The sequence below is a fragment of the Colias croceus genome, chromosome 9, assembly GCF_905220415.1.
Source record: "Colias croceus chromosome 9, ilColCroc2.1".
Classification (NCBI taxonomy): Eukaryota; Metazoa; Arthropoda; class Insecta; order Lepidoptera; family Pieridae; genus Colias; species Colias croceus.
This window is the reverse complement of record NC_059545.1, coordinates 5,822,860-5,842,565: the sequence shown is the minus strand read 5'-3', so window position 1 is coordinate 5,842,565 and position 19,706 is coordinate 5,822,860. Positions and strand designations below refer to the sequence as shown.

The window sequence follows — 19,706 nt, the reverse complement described above, 5'->3', positions numbered from 1 at the left end:
CGTAAGTCTGGGACGATTCGTTAAGTATTCTTGATGGAACTATGTCGTCTATTTATATTTTGTATTAGTTAGCAGTGGAACTGAAACGAATCGATTCTTATAAATCTTTGGAGATGTAATCTAATGGATTATTTAATCTTTAATTAAGAGAGTCTGTGGGTGCGTGGATAAATTTATTTTTAAGGTATTTGATTGAAAAATTAGTATTGGTTTCAAGTGCGGTATAAGAAAAGATAGAGTTTTAAATTGGTTTTTCATTACTATTTTTAATTTCGCATTATGCACAGCACTATTACTGTAATCGGTGAAGAATTATACATCGGACATATCAAAAAACAAAAAAGACGGCTTGCCTCGGCAATCCCTTATAATAATAAAACCTAGAGTTATATTTTCGACGTGATATTATTTTCAGTGTCTGATATTATAATTAAGAAAACATAAGAAACAAATATTCAAATATATATAAACTTTTATGGATGAATAATTTTCTGTATCTTAATATATTTATCATGGTGAATATAATTTTTACTGTACTAAGTTCATGAGCCTCCATTATACATTATAATTCAGTCACATTTACATAACTCTTTATAGAGTAAGAGAGCTGTTTTTGTTTACCATCAATATATTATGGGATAGCTGGATGCATACTAAGCAGGGAATTTCATAGTTCAAATCGATAGGTATTAGAGGGTCATTCACATTTTACTCATAAGTATATTTAATAAATACAAATGAACTTAATTATAAACGGAATTGAAATGTTTCAGGATTACGCTTGGGCTTAATTCCTAAAACCGTAACAGGGAAGATGTGACTGTATCATTTTTATCTAATTATACTACAATTATATAAACTTTTCTGTGAAGAAACTTATGACCAGTTAAACCTATAGATATTATTCGATCGATAATGATCTCTATAATTGAGAATATACGGTCCGTTGATGAGTGCGTCACTTGGATGGTATTTATATAATATTTTGTAACGACGCCATAACTGTTGTCAACAAAACAATAGCCTGAGCGATAATAGATAGAAGTAATAGAGCAGATACTACTCAATAGTTAATCTGTATCATTATATTATGTTTCCAGATTGAAGCTAAGAGGATAATAGAGAAGTCCCAAAGGTTAATGATTTATCTATTTTGATAAGCTATTAGTGGCAACCTTGGTGGCAACATTTTCAAAAATCTTGTTTAATTATTTCATAGATGTCACCAAAATAGAAAGCATTTGATGATTACGTAAGAAACAGTAGCAATTTAGATACAAATAGTTGTTTTCTGCTCTAATAGCTTCTGCTAATCTCCCTGTAATGTACTATAATGGTATTCGGAGATCTAAAAATAGAGGAACCACATTATTTCGATAGCTATAAACTTACTTATTGGAGGTATAACTTAAATACTAATCAATAAGCGCTTCCCTATTACCAATAAAAAAATAAATAAAAAAAATAACAAAAAGATAGAGGTATGGTTCAAATGCATTGCTTTTTTGGACGTATCCAAATGCTTTTTTGTAGTTAAACAAGTCCGACCGAACTCAAACTTGCACTTGCAACATTTACAAATACAGACAAAAATGCTCATAAAATAAAAACTACTGGGCCTATCCGAATAAAATTTTTATGGGACCAATTCGACACCATCCTGCATTGAATAAAAAAAGTATCACGTAAATCGGTTCAGAAACCTCGGAGTAATCTAATCGGTATACATACATAAAAAAAAACATACCGGCCGAATTGACAACCTCCTCCTTTTTTTTGAAGCTCATGTTTTTCGAAAGTCAATGGTAATGAAAATTTATTTTGTAGTAGATAAAACTACTTGACGAGTAACTGTAACTATTGTGACTCAACTAGGCATGTGTTCTAGATAAATCGAATTAGAACAATTCTAACCTTTTAAAATTTATCACTTATTTTATAATTTAGTAGTTATTACTCATATTACATTATTATAAGTATAAATAATATACATAGTATGTATGTATAGTAGTTAATATAATAGGATACGTCGAAAATGATTACCTATTTTTGATTGTGTGTTCTATTAATGTCTATTTAAAGTGCGTATGTACATTAGTTATTTCGAGCGACAAACTTCACCACAAAACCAAAGGCTTTTAAATCTTAATGGACCCATATTTTATCATATCAGCGGTTTGTTAAAATATTATACTATATTTAATGTTCATAATATTAATGCGCAAAATTTAAAATAAATTAATTAAGGCAAGGCGTTGTCATGATCCAAAAATACATCAGCAATTATGTATTACTTATATGATTGAAAAAAAGCAAATTATGTTTATTTATAATTATGTTATTTTGGTAATTTGGAAAGATTTTAAATTAGGAAATAGTATTATTTATTATCATGTGATAAATGATGATATTATTACTTAATATCTTGATTATTTAATATAAGAACGTTCAATAATCAATTAATTAAGTGATAAAATAAACTAAGATTGAAACTTTTTTTATGATCAATCTTCTTTAATTTTAATCTAAGATTAAAGAAGATTGATAATAAAAAAAGTTTTGAAAAAAAAAGAAAAGCCGTTCAATGAAAATATTTTCAAAAAGCAATATATTATTTCGTTTAAGAGTAGAAATTGATGGCTTTTACCATATTTTATATTGAATAGGTACGTCATAAAATATCTTAATGTGTGGTAGTACTTCGATATTAGGTACTTTTAATTTTTTAATAAGTTGAAAGTTTTTTTTTCGTTTGATAGACGACAAAGGTTTTAAATAAAATGTTATAAATATTCATTATCATTTTTTATTTTCATATGAAACCTAATATTACAATAAAAATCTTATGCTAAAATTGTTAATATTTAGTCTATCTACATATATCTTAAATTCTATTTAGTATGTTGCAACGATTTGAATCAGCAATTATTCAGAAGAAATCTTATTTCTAAAGCTAATCTCTTACAACTTTTGCAATCATCGATTTCAGATTTTCACAATATCACGACCACCCTGGTTATTTCTTGCAGTTACAATATATAATTACTGTCATTATAATATAATTATGTATTTTAAGTGTCTAGAAAGTACTGAATAGTGTGAACAATACAATAGAAACTATGAAAACATGTGGTGTATTGAATTTGTAAATTTCTCTAATCTATGAAAAGACAAATTATCCTGAATGCATGGTAGAAGATAATTTTCCTTATCTAGTAGGTATACATTAAAATTGTCAATATGTGGAAAGGCACTATTCTTGACTTACACATAACTAGCGTATAGTTATAGCCCAGATTTCGATCCATACATAAATTTATCCAATTAACAGACAATTAAAAATCAATGAATACAATTTTTACAATCTCGATTGCCACGTATGGCTTGCGTTGATATTAGAGCCGAAAAATACATAAAATATGAAGTAAGAATTTGTGGCAGTTATTTTCCAATCGGTCCAGTCTTATAGATTTTATCTTAATTAGACGATTTCACACAAGTACAGCCTACAAAATGTTTGTATTCATACTCGCTGAAACTTGGTCCTTGGTGACTTCTTTACCCAGGCTTCTTAACAACCTGTCTTTCTACTGATATGATAAAGTCGTGCTAGCACTTTAAGACTATATCTCTATACATTAACAGTCTTGATCTCCATTCTAGGTCTTGGATCCACATATCGATGGTTACCCTTTTTATCGGTTGAGCCCCATGGATGCGCAGCAAACTGTGTGACGGGGAACTCTTTGGGTTGGTAGGCCAGATAATCCTCGAACGTACGTGTAGGTGATCGGTGGCCTCAGGATGCGTTTTGGCTGAGATTGCTTCTTTGGTTGGCGATGACGTTCGGTCGGAGAACAAGATTGCGATCGGCTCGATAGATTAAGATGTTGAAATACACGTCTAAGAGAAACTGTTGATCTGTGTCGACGGCGACGTTCGGATTCTTCGCTGCCGGAGTCGCTAGTTGAGCAGGATGAGGGATCATCACTGCGACCGGCGTCGTAAGACATACTTTCGTTGCTGCTCGAGCTTTCCATGGAGTCTTCCTCGGTGCGGCGAGAGAGCCGCCGGCTCAAAGCTTTCAGCAGGCGGGATCCACGAGGCGGTGTAATTGGTTCAGACATTTCTTCAACTGGTGGACACACGACAATTTTAGGAGCCATGGATTCACGACGGGGTTTCGGTGCTTGTTGGCGTACTTTGACCGGTAGATCACCGGAAAACTTCTCACTGCCTTCAAAGTTTCCTCCCAATTTGTTTTTCATAAGTTCGTTAAATTTAAAACAAGTGAAGCAAAACAATTTGTTTTAAAATTGTTTAAAACGAATATTAAGTAGAATTTGTAAAGAATACTTTTAGTAAACTTTCACGGTGTACGAAGGTGTAACGGTTAAGTTAGAGCGAAGGGTTCGTTCACAAGAACAAGTCGTAAACTGTTGGTTGTAGGGCGGGCTTAGTGCTTATATAGACAAATTCGCGCATGCGTTATTATAGCTGGGCAGGTTATGCATCTTCTCACGTACATCAACACTTGTCGCAGCCAGGTAAAATTTCTATATATAGGTAAAATGAAGTACTTATGGTATTTTAATTTTTTCAGAAATCGCTTATATTTTTTTGCGAATTAGCTATTTACTGAGAATCTTAGATATTTTTAACTGTACAGCCTTGAAAATGCCTGAAAATTTGCTGCGAGCATTTTTTTCACGCCTTATAATGCAACAAACGCAACTGCTTCCATATCTTAAATTGCTATTGCATGACGGATAGGAGCAATAGTTTATTTAATTTAAATATTTGTTTTTTAGAAAAGTTGAAATATTTATAAAAATATTTTTATAAATATTTCAACTATTATAAAAATAGTTTTTATAAATATTTCAACTTTTCTAAAAAACAAATATTTAAATTAAATATTCCATTCAAATTCTTTTTATATTCCATTCAAAGAGATTTTTTGTCGTTTTATTAATTTTATGTTTAAAGGTTTATTTTTAATTGACAGCTGCAATAAAATCAAGCATGATAGTTAACAAGTGATATTTAAAGGTTAAGTAAGTGGTGATTTCAAGTTTTATAATCTTCTATCGCTGAAGCAATCACTGAAGTAATAAACTTACGGAATGATAGCTGCATTTTCTTGTTCGTTCTACGATATTAAAATTTTGATGAGAGTTTTAATATCAATCACCTTTTCAATCCTATTACATTATATTATAAAGTTTTAAAACAAATTTATAAATAAATAAAATTTATAAGTAAATATCAGTTTTTTTCTATTATGTATACAAATTTAAAAACATTCTCTATTTTTTATGATATTTCAGTTTAGTACGCTTACAACAAATGATCAGGAAAACCGTATAAAAACGAAAAAAAATAACAATACGATTCAATATAACGATGTTCAGATAAACTTTTTTTAATATATAAATAACTGTTAAAGCTTTGAGTACCTATCTCCTACTTTACAATATTTTTTTTCAACTGTGGATTTCGATACCTAACGATTCGATGTCGCTGCAATTAATCAATAACTATGAAGTTTATTCCGTGTGCATATAGCTTTGAACATGCATAAATGAAGCCTCTTAAGTCTCTTTATAGTGTAGGAGCGTAAGTGCAACGTATATTACTCTTTTGTGTCTGTGACTTACTCGAACGTATCGCGTGATTCTTGACACGTGTTTCACAGAGATCTTTTATCTCGAACCTTCTGTTTGGCACGTGATTGCTAATAGATCGCGATCCCGTGACAATTGTTTCCTTTGCACTGAACATGCTTTGAGTGGGGTAAACAAATTTTCCACTAGCGTATATGAAACTCCGATAAATTGTGAAGTTATCAAGAAGTTTCACAAAAGTGTCAACACCGTTGTTCCTAAAATAGCATGATTGTGCAAAACGTGCTTTTCTTTTAATTTTGTGACGTTTAAACGGGAAGGTGTATTTTTAGAACATGTTTTGTTTTCAGTTTTTAACTTGATAAACAAAATGTGATCTTTTTTGTCACGTTACTTATTTCTGAATATTAGTTGAGTTAATGTTGGATAAGTGTATCGATACTGAAGCTTTTATAAAAAAAATAAGAGGGTAAAAATAGTAATACATTTTTGAAGTGAAACTTCTTTAGGCGAGTTGAGACTTAAGTTCCGCATCAAAGCAATACCGTCACGTCATGGAGTAGGGCGACGATTTTAGTATCTTTGAATCTTGCCAAAGAAGTTTCACTTCTGACACGTGTGCTCGGTACACACGCTCTATTTTAAAATATTATGAGAATCTATTAAGTATAAAATGATATTATTATGTAGTCGCATACGTGTTTCGATTCTATTGATAATATTTACCTTATATTATGCGAATTTTTTTAACATCACCTACGACAATATATAAGCTGATAGGTACTATTATTAATATATAGAAGTAAACAAAAACATTACTTTCTACGCCTTATTTACTACCTTGTATTTGATATGCACCTCAGTACCATATGCGTACGGTTAGTCGATCACACTAATGTCTAATAATCTAATATTGTCCATTTCATTTCATTTGAGGGCTTATGTTCTCGACACTTATTCGACATGTATTGAATTAGATTAATCATGTCACCGATTACATAACAAAGCCTATTGCGCTGTGTCAAGTTCATTAGTGAGTATTTTGATAATGACAGTTTGGACAACATAACATACCTAGCTGCGTATAGTTTTATGTGTATTATGTAACAGTGGACAATCCTGATAATGCTCTCATATGAGAATTACGTCATATCGCCACTGGGGTGTATAGTCTAATGTAAATTGCATTAGTTTACAGTATCGAGTTATGAAACTGATTGAAGCGTCCAGTTATGTAGTAACATCAAACCAAAGTTTTGTATTTAAAACTTTACTTCTTATCTTTATATAATAAAACTTTTTTTGTATAAATAAAACATTTGTTTAAGTTATACAGATTAAGTCTTGTTTTGTTAAAGTCTATAATATCTTTCTCTGTGTAAAATACTGCACAGATCGTTGCATTCATTATATGTAAATTACAAAAATAGAAATCAAAAGTTATTTAGTGTAAACACAAAATGTTACTACACAATAAGATATTTAGTAGGTATAATACAAAAAGCTCATAATATGATGCGCTCGGAAATACAATGCCATACAAATAGGGTAAGATTACGTAGTTTGATAGTCAGTATTTATTACTGACGTACTTACATTTACCTAGATGCGGAGGGAATATTTTTAAAAGCTTAATATAGTCCCATCTTCGTAGTAAACCTTTATTATGTTGACAGTTGAATTAATGCACATCAATTTGCTTTGATGTAAGTTTTCCGAATAATATTTTCCTTATAGTAACAAAGATAATTTAAATATAGAGTTAACAATTGCAAAATCGAGTATCGATAAGAATCAGTTTGATTGTATAAATTCATGATCGGCTTTACCAAACAATTTAAAATTCCAAACATGAACTATTGTTGAAGAATTTACTGACCTGGCACGCGCTGTTTGCAATTCTTGGCCTAAAACTGAATACCTATGAGCAAATTGATTGAGATTTTTGAATCTATACTTTAATATTATAAAGTTGAAGAATTTGTTTGTTTGAACGCGCTAATCTCAGGAACTACTGTGTTAGATAACCTATTTATCGAGGAAGGCTATTATTGGCTATATATCATCACGCTAAGACCAATAGGAGCGGGTAAAAAAGCGAGGGAACATCTATCAAATCACAGAAGTAAAACTACAAATTTTGTATAACGTATGGAAAATATTGTGCAATATTTGTTGTACAGAACTTTAATTTTAAATTTTAATTTAATGTTAGAACAAGTGTTGTGATGTGTGAAAAATTTAACTATTTAAAATTCGTTTTTTTCACAAAAATTATAGAGATTAAACTTCTGATATCAGTGAATTATAAATTATTAATACAATTAATGTATAATTAACTATTCAGTAGATATTATCTTTTCCCTAATGTTATACACACAGTAAATTAAGGGCATAATTATTATAACTAACGTGGTGACTAGTGTGAAATAATCCACGCTATAAATATTTAAAAATATATTATACTAGCTGTGCCCCGCGGTTTCACCCACATTGCTCCGCTCCTCTTGGTCTTAGCGTGATGATATATTATACTCTATACTCTATAGCATTCCTCGATAATTAGCTCGTTTAAAGAAACAAACTCTTCATCTTTATAATATTAGTATAAATTTAATTATTATAAGTAGTTTTATTCACGACGCAATGCCGGAAAACAAAATGAGAGAAAAAATGGTAACAATAGCGCGTATGACAAATAAAATACAATACAAGCCTAATTGTGTCAAGATAAATGTATGATATGTAAATAGAGCATTGGAAAAAACATTGTCCTCAGGGCGATGCTAATAATAATGTACTAGTTATTAATACAAAATATTGCTTATTTATTAAGCATTTTCCGAGATGTTATGAAACAAATATATTTAATCTTCAAATATAAAATACTGATTTAATTACTGAAGGTGTATCGATAAAATAATATTATTAAACATGTAAGTTTATGAAAGCAACATAATTAAAATATTATTGTTTGTATTAGACACCGGTTTTATGATTGTCTTGCTCTTTGGCATAGGCCTCCCCAAGAATTCTCCACATCGTTCTATTTCTCGCTAGTTTTGCCATGATTAATGGTGAAACTAAAACTTCAACAAATGATTCGTATAACAACTTATTAAGTTCACCCATGTTTATGAACTGCCTAATTAATAGTAGTTGTAGTTTGATAGCTATCATTAAAAATACAAATTTTTCTAGTACCTATATGTGCCTATATTATGTCTCCGATATTTGACACTTGTCTTTTTAGGAGTCGGTTGAACAATCAGGATGTGTCTGATGCTTTTGTACAAAAGTATCTGAACATCAACAGCACAGGAGAAAAAAATTAGTTGTCGTTTCAATTGTATCAATATGGAGCTTCCGTAATTTGTCATATGACATATTTGTCACCATACAGAGCTTATTGTATTTTGAAGTTCAAGGCTTGATTTTGCGTATATATATAATATGAAGCAACTCTAGCATCATCATAAACTCACGGACAAGTTCAACAATGTTCTACAAATTGGTAAGCCATATTAATATAATGTTTGTGTTTTAGTTCCATGAAATTCTCTTACTCAATTTCTTGTATAATCAACTGCGTCTGAACAACGAGTGAAATAATTAATAATTCCTAGTTAATTAAACGATAATTAATGTCTTAATTAGAAAGATTTTGTATTGTATACGTATGGTGACAAATGAATGACGTTAAGTGCAGCGTTGAACTCTTTTTATTGGATTCTTTTGTGCTTTTTGCGCAGTTGTTTTATTTCATATATTGGCCTTAATTTTGAATTCACAGATTAAAGAAGACAAATAATTCTTGAATACACTATTAAAATGTATAATTAGTCAGTATAATTGTTTCGCAAGGTATTTTTTGTTCGTAGGTAATATAATTTTAAAATTAATCTGTCCTCCTCAGATTTGCTATTTACGTAAGCGTTTCTTGCTTTTTCAATATTAATTACATATCTATGCTGACTTATAATAATATTATCACTGATTACCCATAGTAATATTAAAAGTAGATTAGACTTATTCGTATTTAAAACAATATAATGAGCATTTATTTCATTTTAATATTCGTTGCGCACACCTTTTGTGTGTTTTAATAAAAAAAATAATTATAAGTACATTTTCTTTCAGTTTGCCCTCTTCGCTCTGTTCGCCATGGCTGCGGCGGCACCGAGCCCTGCTCCATCCCCACAACTGTTCACATACACAGCTGGTCTCGACTACTTGTACCCCGGTTCAGTGCCCTCCGTCATCTCGCCGTATAGCGCCCTCTCCCCCTATGCGTACGCAGGCTACCCGAACTATTACGTGCGTTAACTTATATCCGACCTCTAATACTACAATAATGTTGAAATGTTACTATAATACTGTTGACTAATATTTACTTATGAGCAATAAATAAATCATTTAACCAAAGTTTGGTTTCATTATCTTTCTATACGCTTTTATGTACAAGCAGACTAACAAGCTATTACGACAAGTCAATACAATGATTCACGTATCTTCTAAAAATAGTCGACATTTTTAATAAATGGTAAAGATACAGTATAATAAAATTGTATGATTGCAGTAATTAAGTACTAGTTTATGTTCGGAGTAAAATAATAGACTTCATATTGACCAATATCATAGGTACCTTCTTGTAGGTTTCTCATGATATTAAAATATAGGTATGTACATTAATTATTGTTCATTTCCTCTTTTTTCTGTACAAAGAAGATGAATTCAAGATTGAATAAAAAAATGGTATAAGCATACATTTGAGAAAAAATATTATTAATCTATTATTAACAGTAGTTTTTCGTCCGAAGAAAAACTTTATTTACATGCATAAATTTACAATAATTTCAGACAATTGGCATATGAATAGCTCTTGTGAAACGTAGTTATAATTCGCTACATATCCAATTTGCAACACGAGTAACTTCCAAAAAGCGTAAGCGGAACTCATTGTGTTGTGAAACACTAAATAAATATACCTATTTTGAAGAGAAGCGTACTTAGAAATGAAATTTAAACAATTGCTTCTCATCATTAGCCCTAAACGGCAGCAGTTTAGGTGTTTAGAATAATCTCGGAACTATTTCTAGCTTATATAGCATATTAAAATATTTATTCAAATTTCCAGATAGTACATCCAATGTTGACAGCAAAAATAACCACGAAAATTACATAAATGATTTTAAAATATTGAAGAGCGCTTGACAGGAAAACGTAGCGGTGAACCTATTGAATTTTCAGCCTTACGACATGTATTTGTGAAGCTTCTAAGGTTTGAAACTAATAATCGTCGCGACAAACATGTAGCCACTATAAAAATAATGATACATAGCTATATTCGTCGCGGGTCTGTTTATAATTCTGAGCATTTCAATATGGAACAAAGGCTACCTAATTGTTGATGTAGTACTCGTCTCGCTACGTTTTTCTGTGCTCATAATTTACATTGATTCCCAATGAGATCTTTTGTAGTTTTTTTTCTTGTTTGTTACGATTCATTTCAAGGACACGGTTGAAGTATAAATGTTACTAAAATCATAAAAATAAAGCAGTATCATTGTGAAACCAGAGGGCGGAAGGACTGCTACCACTACACAAATAAAAATTATAAAAAAATAAAAAATGTTCGCCAAACTGGTAAGTAATTGTTTTATTATATTTTATCACTTGTTTTGTAGTTTCCACTATTAATTGAAATCAAATTGAAGGACATTGCTTAACTGAAATTACTATAATTGAAATTGTAAGTAGGCAGTGTTTGAAGTTTTTTTCACTAAAGTTTCCCAATTCACACGGTTTCAATTTAAATAGGACTTAAAATGATATTAAATATTTTAGATCTTAATTTATGTTTGTCTTAAGCAGATGAAAATCCAAGTGCATTTTCATTTGTTTTTATTTAACTATAATGTAGTATTTGTTATTTTTGTTTTAGCATGTATTGAGTTAATACGTAGATAAATATTTGGATTATGATAAATGGACTTTTAAAGTAGTATTATCATGAATTCAATTATGATTGTTTATGATCAATTTTTGTGAGAAAATATTATAGATATGTGTATTTTATTCACAACGTAATTTTGTATTGTTATTTTTGTATTATTTGGATTCATATTTGAATTAAAATCAATTTCAGATTATCCTCTTCGCCGTGTTGGCTTTCGCCATGGCTAGACCGCAGTTATATTCCGGCTATGGTTACAACGGCTACTCGCCCGGCTACCCCGGCTACTATGGCGGCTACTCCGGCTACGCAAGCCCATTGGCTTACAGTGGCTATGGGGCCTATGCGGGTTCTCCTTACAGCTACGGTTACGGTTATTATTAAAGGATACAGTTAAGACAAATAAATGACAAACAAATAAATGTTAACAGTACGATTTAAACTTAATGGCGGCTCGGAACATGGTACGATCCGATGCGCAGAAAACAATTTTAGATATTAGCGGGACGTTAAGGGACCTGTGCGCACCCGCACTCGCACCTGCAATAACTTACGAACCGCGATTAAGTTTGAATCGAACTGTACATGGTATGATTGGAACTATGCAATAGTTCAAATGAGATTTTAAAATGTTGTAAAAATTTGCCCGGATATTATTATATTGTGATATGTTTGTGTATTGTTTTATTGAAGTCTCCTATTTCGATAATTTTTACATGCTTTTAGTAGCTCTACCTGTATGATTGTGTGTAACTTCTCCTCCTTTAGACTCGAATTTGACCCAATTTATACGGACAGAATTAATCACAACTTTGTCACTTTAATCAAGGAACGGTGACAATAAGGTGACAATACAATAATTAAAGGGTAATAATTAAGTTAAAGGGTGTTTTTAAGTTTTTTTAACTTAATAAATTAATTATTTAGTAAAAGTTTTACCAAAAAAAAAATATCATACAATGAATATGGAAATATAATTTTTTAAATAAACAAAGTTAATTCTCTGAAGCGTTAAAGCATTGTCTAATTATACGCTTCTAAATCTCTTAATACGCAACAAGGACGCTCTGTATTTACTTTGTGGTATTATTTTCGCGAGTGTAGTTTGTTTAGTCCCTTTCATGTCATATTGGACAATTATGTTTTTGATTTTATGTGGTAACTACAGGCATTTCATAGAAATTGAAAAAAAAAATTCAAATCAATTAATTATTTTCAATTCAATTTTATTATAAGCCTAGCTGCGCTCGGCGGTTTCACCTGCGTGACTCCGCTCCTGTTGGTCTTAGCGTGATGATAATATATAGCCTATATCCTTCCTCGATAAATGGGCTATCTAACACAGAAATAATTTTTTAAATCGGACCAGTGCTTCCTAAGATTAGCGCGTAAACAAACAAAGTCTTCAGCTTTATAATATTAGTACATATCATGGACCCAATAAATATCTAGATTATATTCGTCCATGGTACATATACAGGGTTACTTGTAAAACACCAGCAACCTCGCAGGATAAGATAGCTAACATCATAAGTAACAACATTTGTTCTACGACTTTTGATAATTTGTTAGATTTTATTTTCATACAAAAATAAATATTCATTTAATTTTCCGTTTGAATATTATAAACTCTACGCGCATTCCAAAAATTACGTTAAAACAAGAAGCGAACGAAAGGAGGGGAAAGGGGGCGTCGCGTCGTCCTTTCGATAATGAATAGAACATAGACTTACAAAATATGTTAGGAGAGTACAATAAAAGCTTAAAAATCATTTAAAAATAATTTATTGCGTTATGCCAAAAGTCGTAGATCAAATGTTGTCTTATGATGTTAGCTATCTTGTCCTGCGAGGTTGCCGGTGTTTTACAAATAACCCTGTATAGATTTAAATGAACGATACGCACACAATTAAATATTAACAACTATATCATTACAATCTTTAGATTACAATATAGTTGCTGCTATTGGACTGTAAATAAACGACGGCTCTGCTTTATAATATCTAAGAATTAAAAAATAAGTCATATTATAATTTATTCAGCTTAATTAAATGTTCTTGTCGTATCATTTTTATAAAAACTCTGGAATACTATTATAAAATGTTTCTGGAATGTTAAAAGCTATTACATTGTATTATGTTCTTGTGCTTTAGGTATTGTAGGTATGTGAATATTGCGTATTTATGATAATATTGTTTCGTGTTATTCATATGAATAGGTAGATTTCTGTCTCGTTGATTTAAAGTTTTATCGTAGTTTTTATATAAGTTGGCAAAAAAATATTTTACGTTTGAGTCTGCCTTTTCATAATACATATTAATATTATAAAACTTGTGTTTACGATTTTTAATTAAATGGTGGAATAACTAATAATACCAATTTTCTATGCTATTTTTTCGAATAAGTTACCTAAAATGAACTGAGTTTACAAAGCATACTTTTTAACTTAGTTAAATCAGTCATGGGTTCAGTTACATTTTAAGTGAAAGATGAATAAGCATAATAATTTTCGTATCGTAGGTTTATTAAATCCCTGACCCAATCTAAAATCCAATTCGTAATACAATAAAACGTATTTCAATAATAACAAATAATATGAATTAGGAAAACTTCACTTTCTTAAAAAAATATGACGAACTAAAAAAGGGAACACAATACTAATAATAATTTATTGGCGTACAGTCCTTTTTAAAATAAGGACAAGTTCGTATACATTATTATAATTGTCCGAGCTTATTTTAATAACACATCTTAAATAGATTGAATGGAAATTGTATAACTCGATAATCCAGTTATGTTCGTGACAAGATTTTCCTTGGCAAAAAATTAATTTTCTTTGTATTTATCTACGTTGTTCTATTCTATTTAAAATAAAATTATATTAAAATGAAGTAATATCTATGAAATGAAGTTTCGCACATACACGTGTAGAGAATTTTGTATGAATATAAATTAATTAATTTAATATATTTTTTTTAATATGAAAGAAAGAGAACACTCATTTGCATTTAAAAAATCATCATAATACATTTTTGTGTATTTTAATTCAAGTTCCAAAGGTGGTAATAAAATGATACTAGAAAGTACCAAAGATTATAAATCGCATTTAACGATTAAACTAAATAAAAGGCATGCCTATCATTATCAATTTTGATAGCATTACATGATGTTGAAGTTGAAGAAGATGATGTACCTATTGATTTTTATATTGTTGATCAATGTTGATTTTAAGCTGAGATCTTAACAAGTTTTAGTTATTGATTTGATGTAAGCCTCTTAAAGTGCGCTTATTTCACTACATAACGTTATGTAGTGAAATAAGTGATATGGTAACTTGTATGGTAGCTTCTAAAGCCTTTTCTATAATATTATCTTACCTTTCAAATTACTTTACCTTTCTATTGAGAAGAAACAAAAGAACATCATTAAATTACCATTTTCTTTCTGATTTTGTCGATGATAATTTTTTACGCGATGTGAAGTGATGAAATAATAGAGATACAGCAATTAGAGACCATATACGTTAGTATCACTTCTAAGCAATTGAATATATTACGATAATTAATCTTACACGCGAACAAATATTGTATATTTATGTGTATTAAATATTTATGATATGCTTTTTACTTTATTCTTCGTCCTGTGATTATAATCAATGTGCGGACGTTATTGATTGCTCTAGAATAATATTTAAATAGAGATTGGCTAGTCGACCTAGCCATCTAAGAACAGAATGATCAGAAATTAAATGATCTATTGTAATGTGAATTGTTTAAAAATTAAACATTTAACTGTATTATTGCAGTGCCAATTCCTCTTGACTGTCCCCGGAAATTGAAGCATCTCAAGCAAAACAAGCAAATAACACGTCATTCATTTTATTATACAATTAGGGGCTGATTTTTCAATCCATGGATAAAACCAAGGATAAAACTTATCCACCCAATAAAGTATAACATTAAAATGTCAAATGATATGAGTAAAATATTATGTATGTAAATGACACTTTAATTTTAAATTAGATTTCTAAACTTCAGTAGGTATGTCACACATGATCACTGAGGGAGACACTTCCTGCCTTTTCGGAATATACTCGAATTGACTCGTTACTTTATTATAATTCATATTTCTAAAGCGTTACAAGCAATTTACAAAAATTTTAAAAGAATCCAATAAGCTACCTAAAGATCTATTTGGATTTAAAATGAAATAATTTAAGAAATAAATAAAAATTAAAACAAATCATACGAAGTGAAAATGAAAGACAAGCTCCAGAGTGTGTATGTACCTAAAAGGTAAAGTTTGTTGTACTATAGGTATATAATATCAATTCCGGGTTTTTTATTAATACTTATCCTAAGCATTTACGGCTACCATATGAGATATGGCTATGTGTGTTGTCCGTATAGAAAAAAGAATGTGTCCAATTTTTAAGACATCGTGTTAGGATATAGCACGCACATGACTTATTTTTTGGAAGGTGTTCGTCGCCGCCCATGAGTTTTCGCAATAGGTATTAGGAACAGTAGAAGCGTACTTTGTTCTGTGTAACTTAGTAACAGTCTGAAAACATCGAAGCTGATAAGATATTTCACAAAATAGATGTTGCCGCGAAAGCAAGAGCGTAGCGCTTCCCGTGTGGACGATATTTAGGTTTTTGTCCGTATTATTGCTGAACAAACTTTATTATTGTATTAAAAAGTATAGTAGAAAACTATATGGATTAATTAACGTTTGCTTTTATTAATCGTTTCCACTCTTGTGTGGTTTAGTAAAGGAATCTATGCGATCCATTGGATTAAGGTAAAAGTTAAAAAACGCGTCCATAAAACATATCGTTTATTTTTGCAAGATAAATTGCTATTTCCCTCTACAGAACCCTTGGCGATTGATTATTGTAAATTAAAACCGCCTAATGCGGATACAATTATTTACATAGTTATTTGTTAGTACATCGAATAGATAATGGATCTGAAGATCAAGGACGGTTATCACAAGTGAATGAGGCGTGGTCAAGCATGATCTATATAAAGTAAAGCAATCGTTTCATAACCATCACTTGAGATATCTCATCTGAACGATAGTACAAAATGTTCTTCAGAATCGTAAGTATTATTTTATATATATTTCATACTTACAAGGGGTACATTTGACATAACGTAAGTTTTTTTACACCCAGGGTGCATAGTCTTGGTAAAAGAAAGGATATTTTTTAACTATTACATAATATAGATTATTATAATTTTCTAAATGGTTCCATCCTTGTTAGGATAACATGTTTTTAAAACATAATATAATAACATTTAATCCGTACTAATATTATAAATGCGAAAGTAACTCTGTCTGTCTGTCTGTAACTCAATCACGCCTAAACTACTGAACCAATTTGCATGAAATTTGGTATGGAGATATTTTGATACCCGAGAAATGATATAGGCTACCTTTTATTTCGAAATATGTATCACGGGCGAAGCCGGGGCGGACCTCTAGTATACCATAATCTGTTAGACTATAGAAGTTAACACACTACATAATTAACATGCAATTGCGATGATTTTGATGATGATTTAATTTTTTATGTATTTAGTACTTAGCGACTTCACTCACGACGACTCTACTTGTTAACAGCATAAATATTTAGGTCCCTCAATAACTAACCACCGGTTTTAGATGGCAATCCAATTTAAGTATAACATTTTTGTTTGTAACTCTTTTCTTTATTGAAACATTAAAAAATGGAGGGTTTGCAATTGCAAAAATATTTTCGTTGTTATTCACAATTGGAAATTGCAGTTGGTAAATACACGAAAATATTTTTTAAATCACGCGTCATAGAGTGATTTGATTATTTGTGAGGTGAAAAACTTAAATCTTTTTATTTTGCATAACTTCAATTCAATAAAAATTCTTCAGTTGTTCGATAATTGATTTGAGCATCCAATATTTGCATAATATTACACCAGAGAATCACATATGGATTATATTGAACTTTGAAAGTCCTTGTAAAGTCATTCTTAATAGATAATTTTAGATGTAGGCAAACAAGGATTAAATCTCGAGTACTTGATGCCTTTTATTCGACTGTCCGATTGCCCTTCAGACTCCGTCACGTATAAATAAACATCAATTTCACTCGAATATCTTCTTGGATATATACACTTTATTTGTATTTACACAACCAATACGTGATACAAGAAAAATTCAAGTTTGTATATAAAATATATTAAGGTGTAAAAACAACTTTATAAAAATCTTTCTATAAATGTATTTTATTAGGTAAACTCAAACCCGACTGCCCAAATAACATGATCAGAAATTGAAACATCGCATTAAAATTACAAGTTATATAAAATAAATTACATTTTATTTGAATTGGATAAAAACTGCTTGGATATGCAACATCTTTACCACCAAAGAGTTATATATTTATTTAACATGTAAATTTACTGTTTTGTTATTATTATTGCTTGTGTACTTATAAGATTTGATGAAAATATAATAAGTTGCATCTATTGTACAATGTTTAACATTTGCTAATAATTTTTCATTTAATTTTCAGCTCGCTTTCTTCGCTCTCGTGGCGGTGGCATTCGCCAACCCCAAGCCTGACCCCCAGGTCGTGGCTTACACCGCGCCTGCTGTGGTCCCTGCTGCGTACTACACATACACACCTGGCTTCGTCCCCACAGCCTACGCCGCCCCTGTACCCTACGCATACAACTACTTCATCAAATAATTCCACATCAAGCATCTTATATCCCCACGACAGCCGCTTCACTACCCATTTTAGCACACTTATAGCTTTATTTTTTTAATGTTTCGTTTCCACCAAATCGACCCGAGCGCGATAATTGACTTCGTTGTGCCAAAAGTATTAATAAATTTATAGAGTAATTATTTTGTGCTTTTATTTAAGATTCCCATATTTGATATTACATATTGCTTGGTTTTAATTTAAAGATGCGATAAAATTCTTAAAAAAAAGAATATCAAAGTAATCAATATTACGTACGTGATAAACGTATTAAAACAATAGTTACATTCATAATACATAAAGCATTCAAGATATGAAAATTGCAAAATCTAATTTGAATTTCAAATATTTGAATTAATTATAAAATACCTGTATGGTTGCCATTGTAACTATGTAGAGTAATATATAACATAATAACTATATTTTCATACTATACATGTATACGTATAATAATGCATGTGAATAAAATGGTCTATATTTAAATACCTCTATAATCCAGTTACACTTCGAGATCTTTCCCTTATTTCAAAGGCTAATATAATAATACAAAAAGAATATAAAATACTTATCTTTCCTTGCTATTCCTCTTGGGAAAAATGTGGTTTGCTGTTATAATCGCATTTTAGGTCAATGAAATGCGTTAATGCGTATACAAATAGAATATTCTATATATTTATATTACCTATAATATTTAATGTAATATTTTAATTATGTAAAATACAATTTTATTTACACATCACATAATATTATCATGGACCCAATTGATATTATGTAGGTCCAACTGTTGCTATGTATTTTTAAATTTGCAATTGCAAAACAATACAACACACGCAAAATATTATATATATGTATATATATCCATAGGTATACGATGGATTAAACAACTTACATTTTCAAAACAATAGTCAATAACCACATTTTTAAGACAAAAACAAATTAAAACATATTAAATATGTTATTATATCAACAGCTTTGCGTTGTGTATGCGCAAATTATGCGGTATATGCATTTGATAAATAATTTTATGGCCATATTGAGTACCGGTTTAAATAACTAGTATTGAACCTGGCAATGACTTTAATAGAAGTGCTATACATAAATTGAATATAAGAAATTACTATTCCACGCATACTTCCTTTTCTCATATTTTATTCCGGCATTTCATCAAACAATTTTTTTCCAACATTTTATTTATATGTATATTATATCTTCGCGTTTTCCTCAACATTCAGTGGCCAATGAACTATGTATATTGAATAGCACATAGTACGATCTTCCGGTTTCTCCAGTACTATATTTAATTGATTTGTGATAGAAAGTTGAGGGATCTGTCGTTTCCGTAAAAAAATAAACAAAAATCATATGTAGT

The 19,706-nt window shown here is 30.2% G+C and overlaps 1 protein-coding gene and 3 long non-coding RNA genes across 4 annotated transcripts; 3 read left to right on the top strand and 1 right to left on the bottom strand.

Annotated features, from left to right (window-relative positions):
- Nucleotides 1-2,790: 2,790 nt before the first annotated feature.
- On the bottom strand, nucleotides 2,791-4,424 carry LOC123694287. Its single transcript, XM_045639676.1, has one exon. The coding sequence runs from the start codon at nucleotides 4,266-4,268 to the stop codon at nucleotides 3,696-3,698; it is 573 nt and encodes a 190-aa protein (XP_045495632.1). The 5' UTR covers nucleotides 4,269-4,424; the 3' UTR covers nucleotides 2,791-3,695.
- A 1,299-nt stretch (nucleotides 4,425-5,723) lies between these two features.
- On the top strand, nucleotides 5,724-10,022 carry LOC123694286. The gene is made up of 3 exons (XR_006751794.1): nucleotides 5,724-5,796; nucleotides 8,881-9,141; nucleotides 9,768-10,022. It is a non-coding gene; the product is annotated as an uncharacterized LOC123694286 (long non-coding RNA).
- Nucleotides 10,023-10,954: 932 nt separating this feature from the next.
- Nucleotides 10,955-12,256, top strand: LOC123694285. Its single transcript, XR_006751793.1, has 2 exons — nucleotides 10,955-11,273; nucleotides 11,776-12,256. It is a non-coding gene; the product is annotated as an uncharacterized LOC123694285 (long non-coding RNA).
- A 4,283-nt stretch (nucleotides 12,257-16,539) lies between these two features.
- LOC123694284 lies at nucleotides 16,540-18,480 on the top strand. Its single transcript, XR_006751792.1, has 2 exons — nucleotides 16,540-16,688; nucleotides 18,143-18,480. It is a non-coding gene; the product is annotated as an uncharacterized LOC123694284 (long non-coding RNA).
- The last annotated feature ends 1,226 nt before the right edge of the window (nucleotides 18,481-19,706 follow it).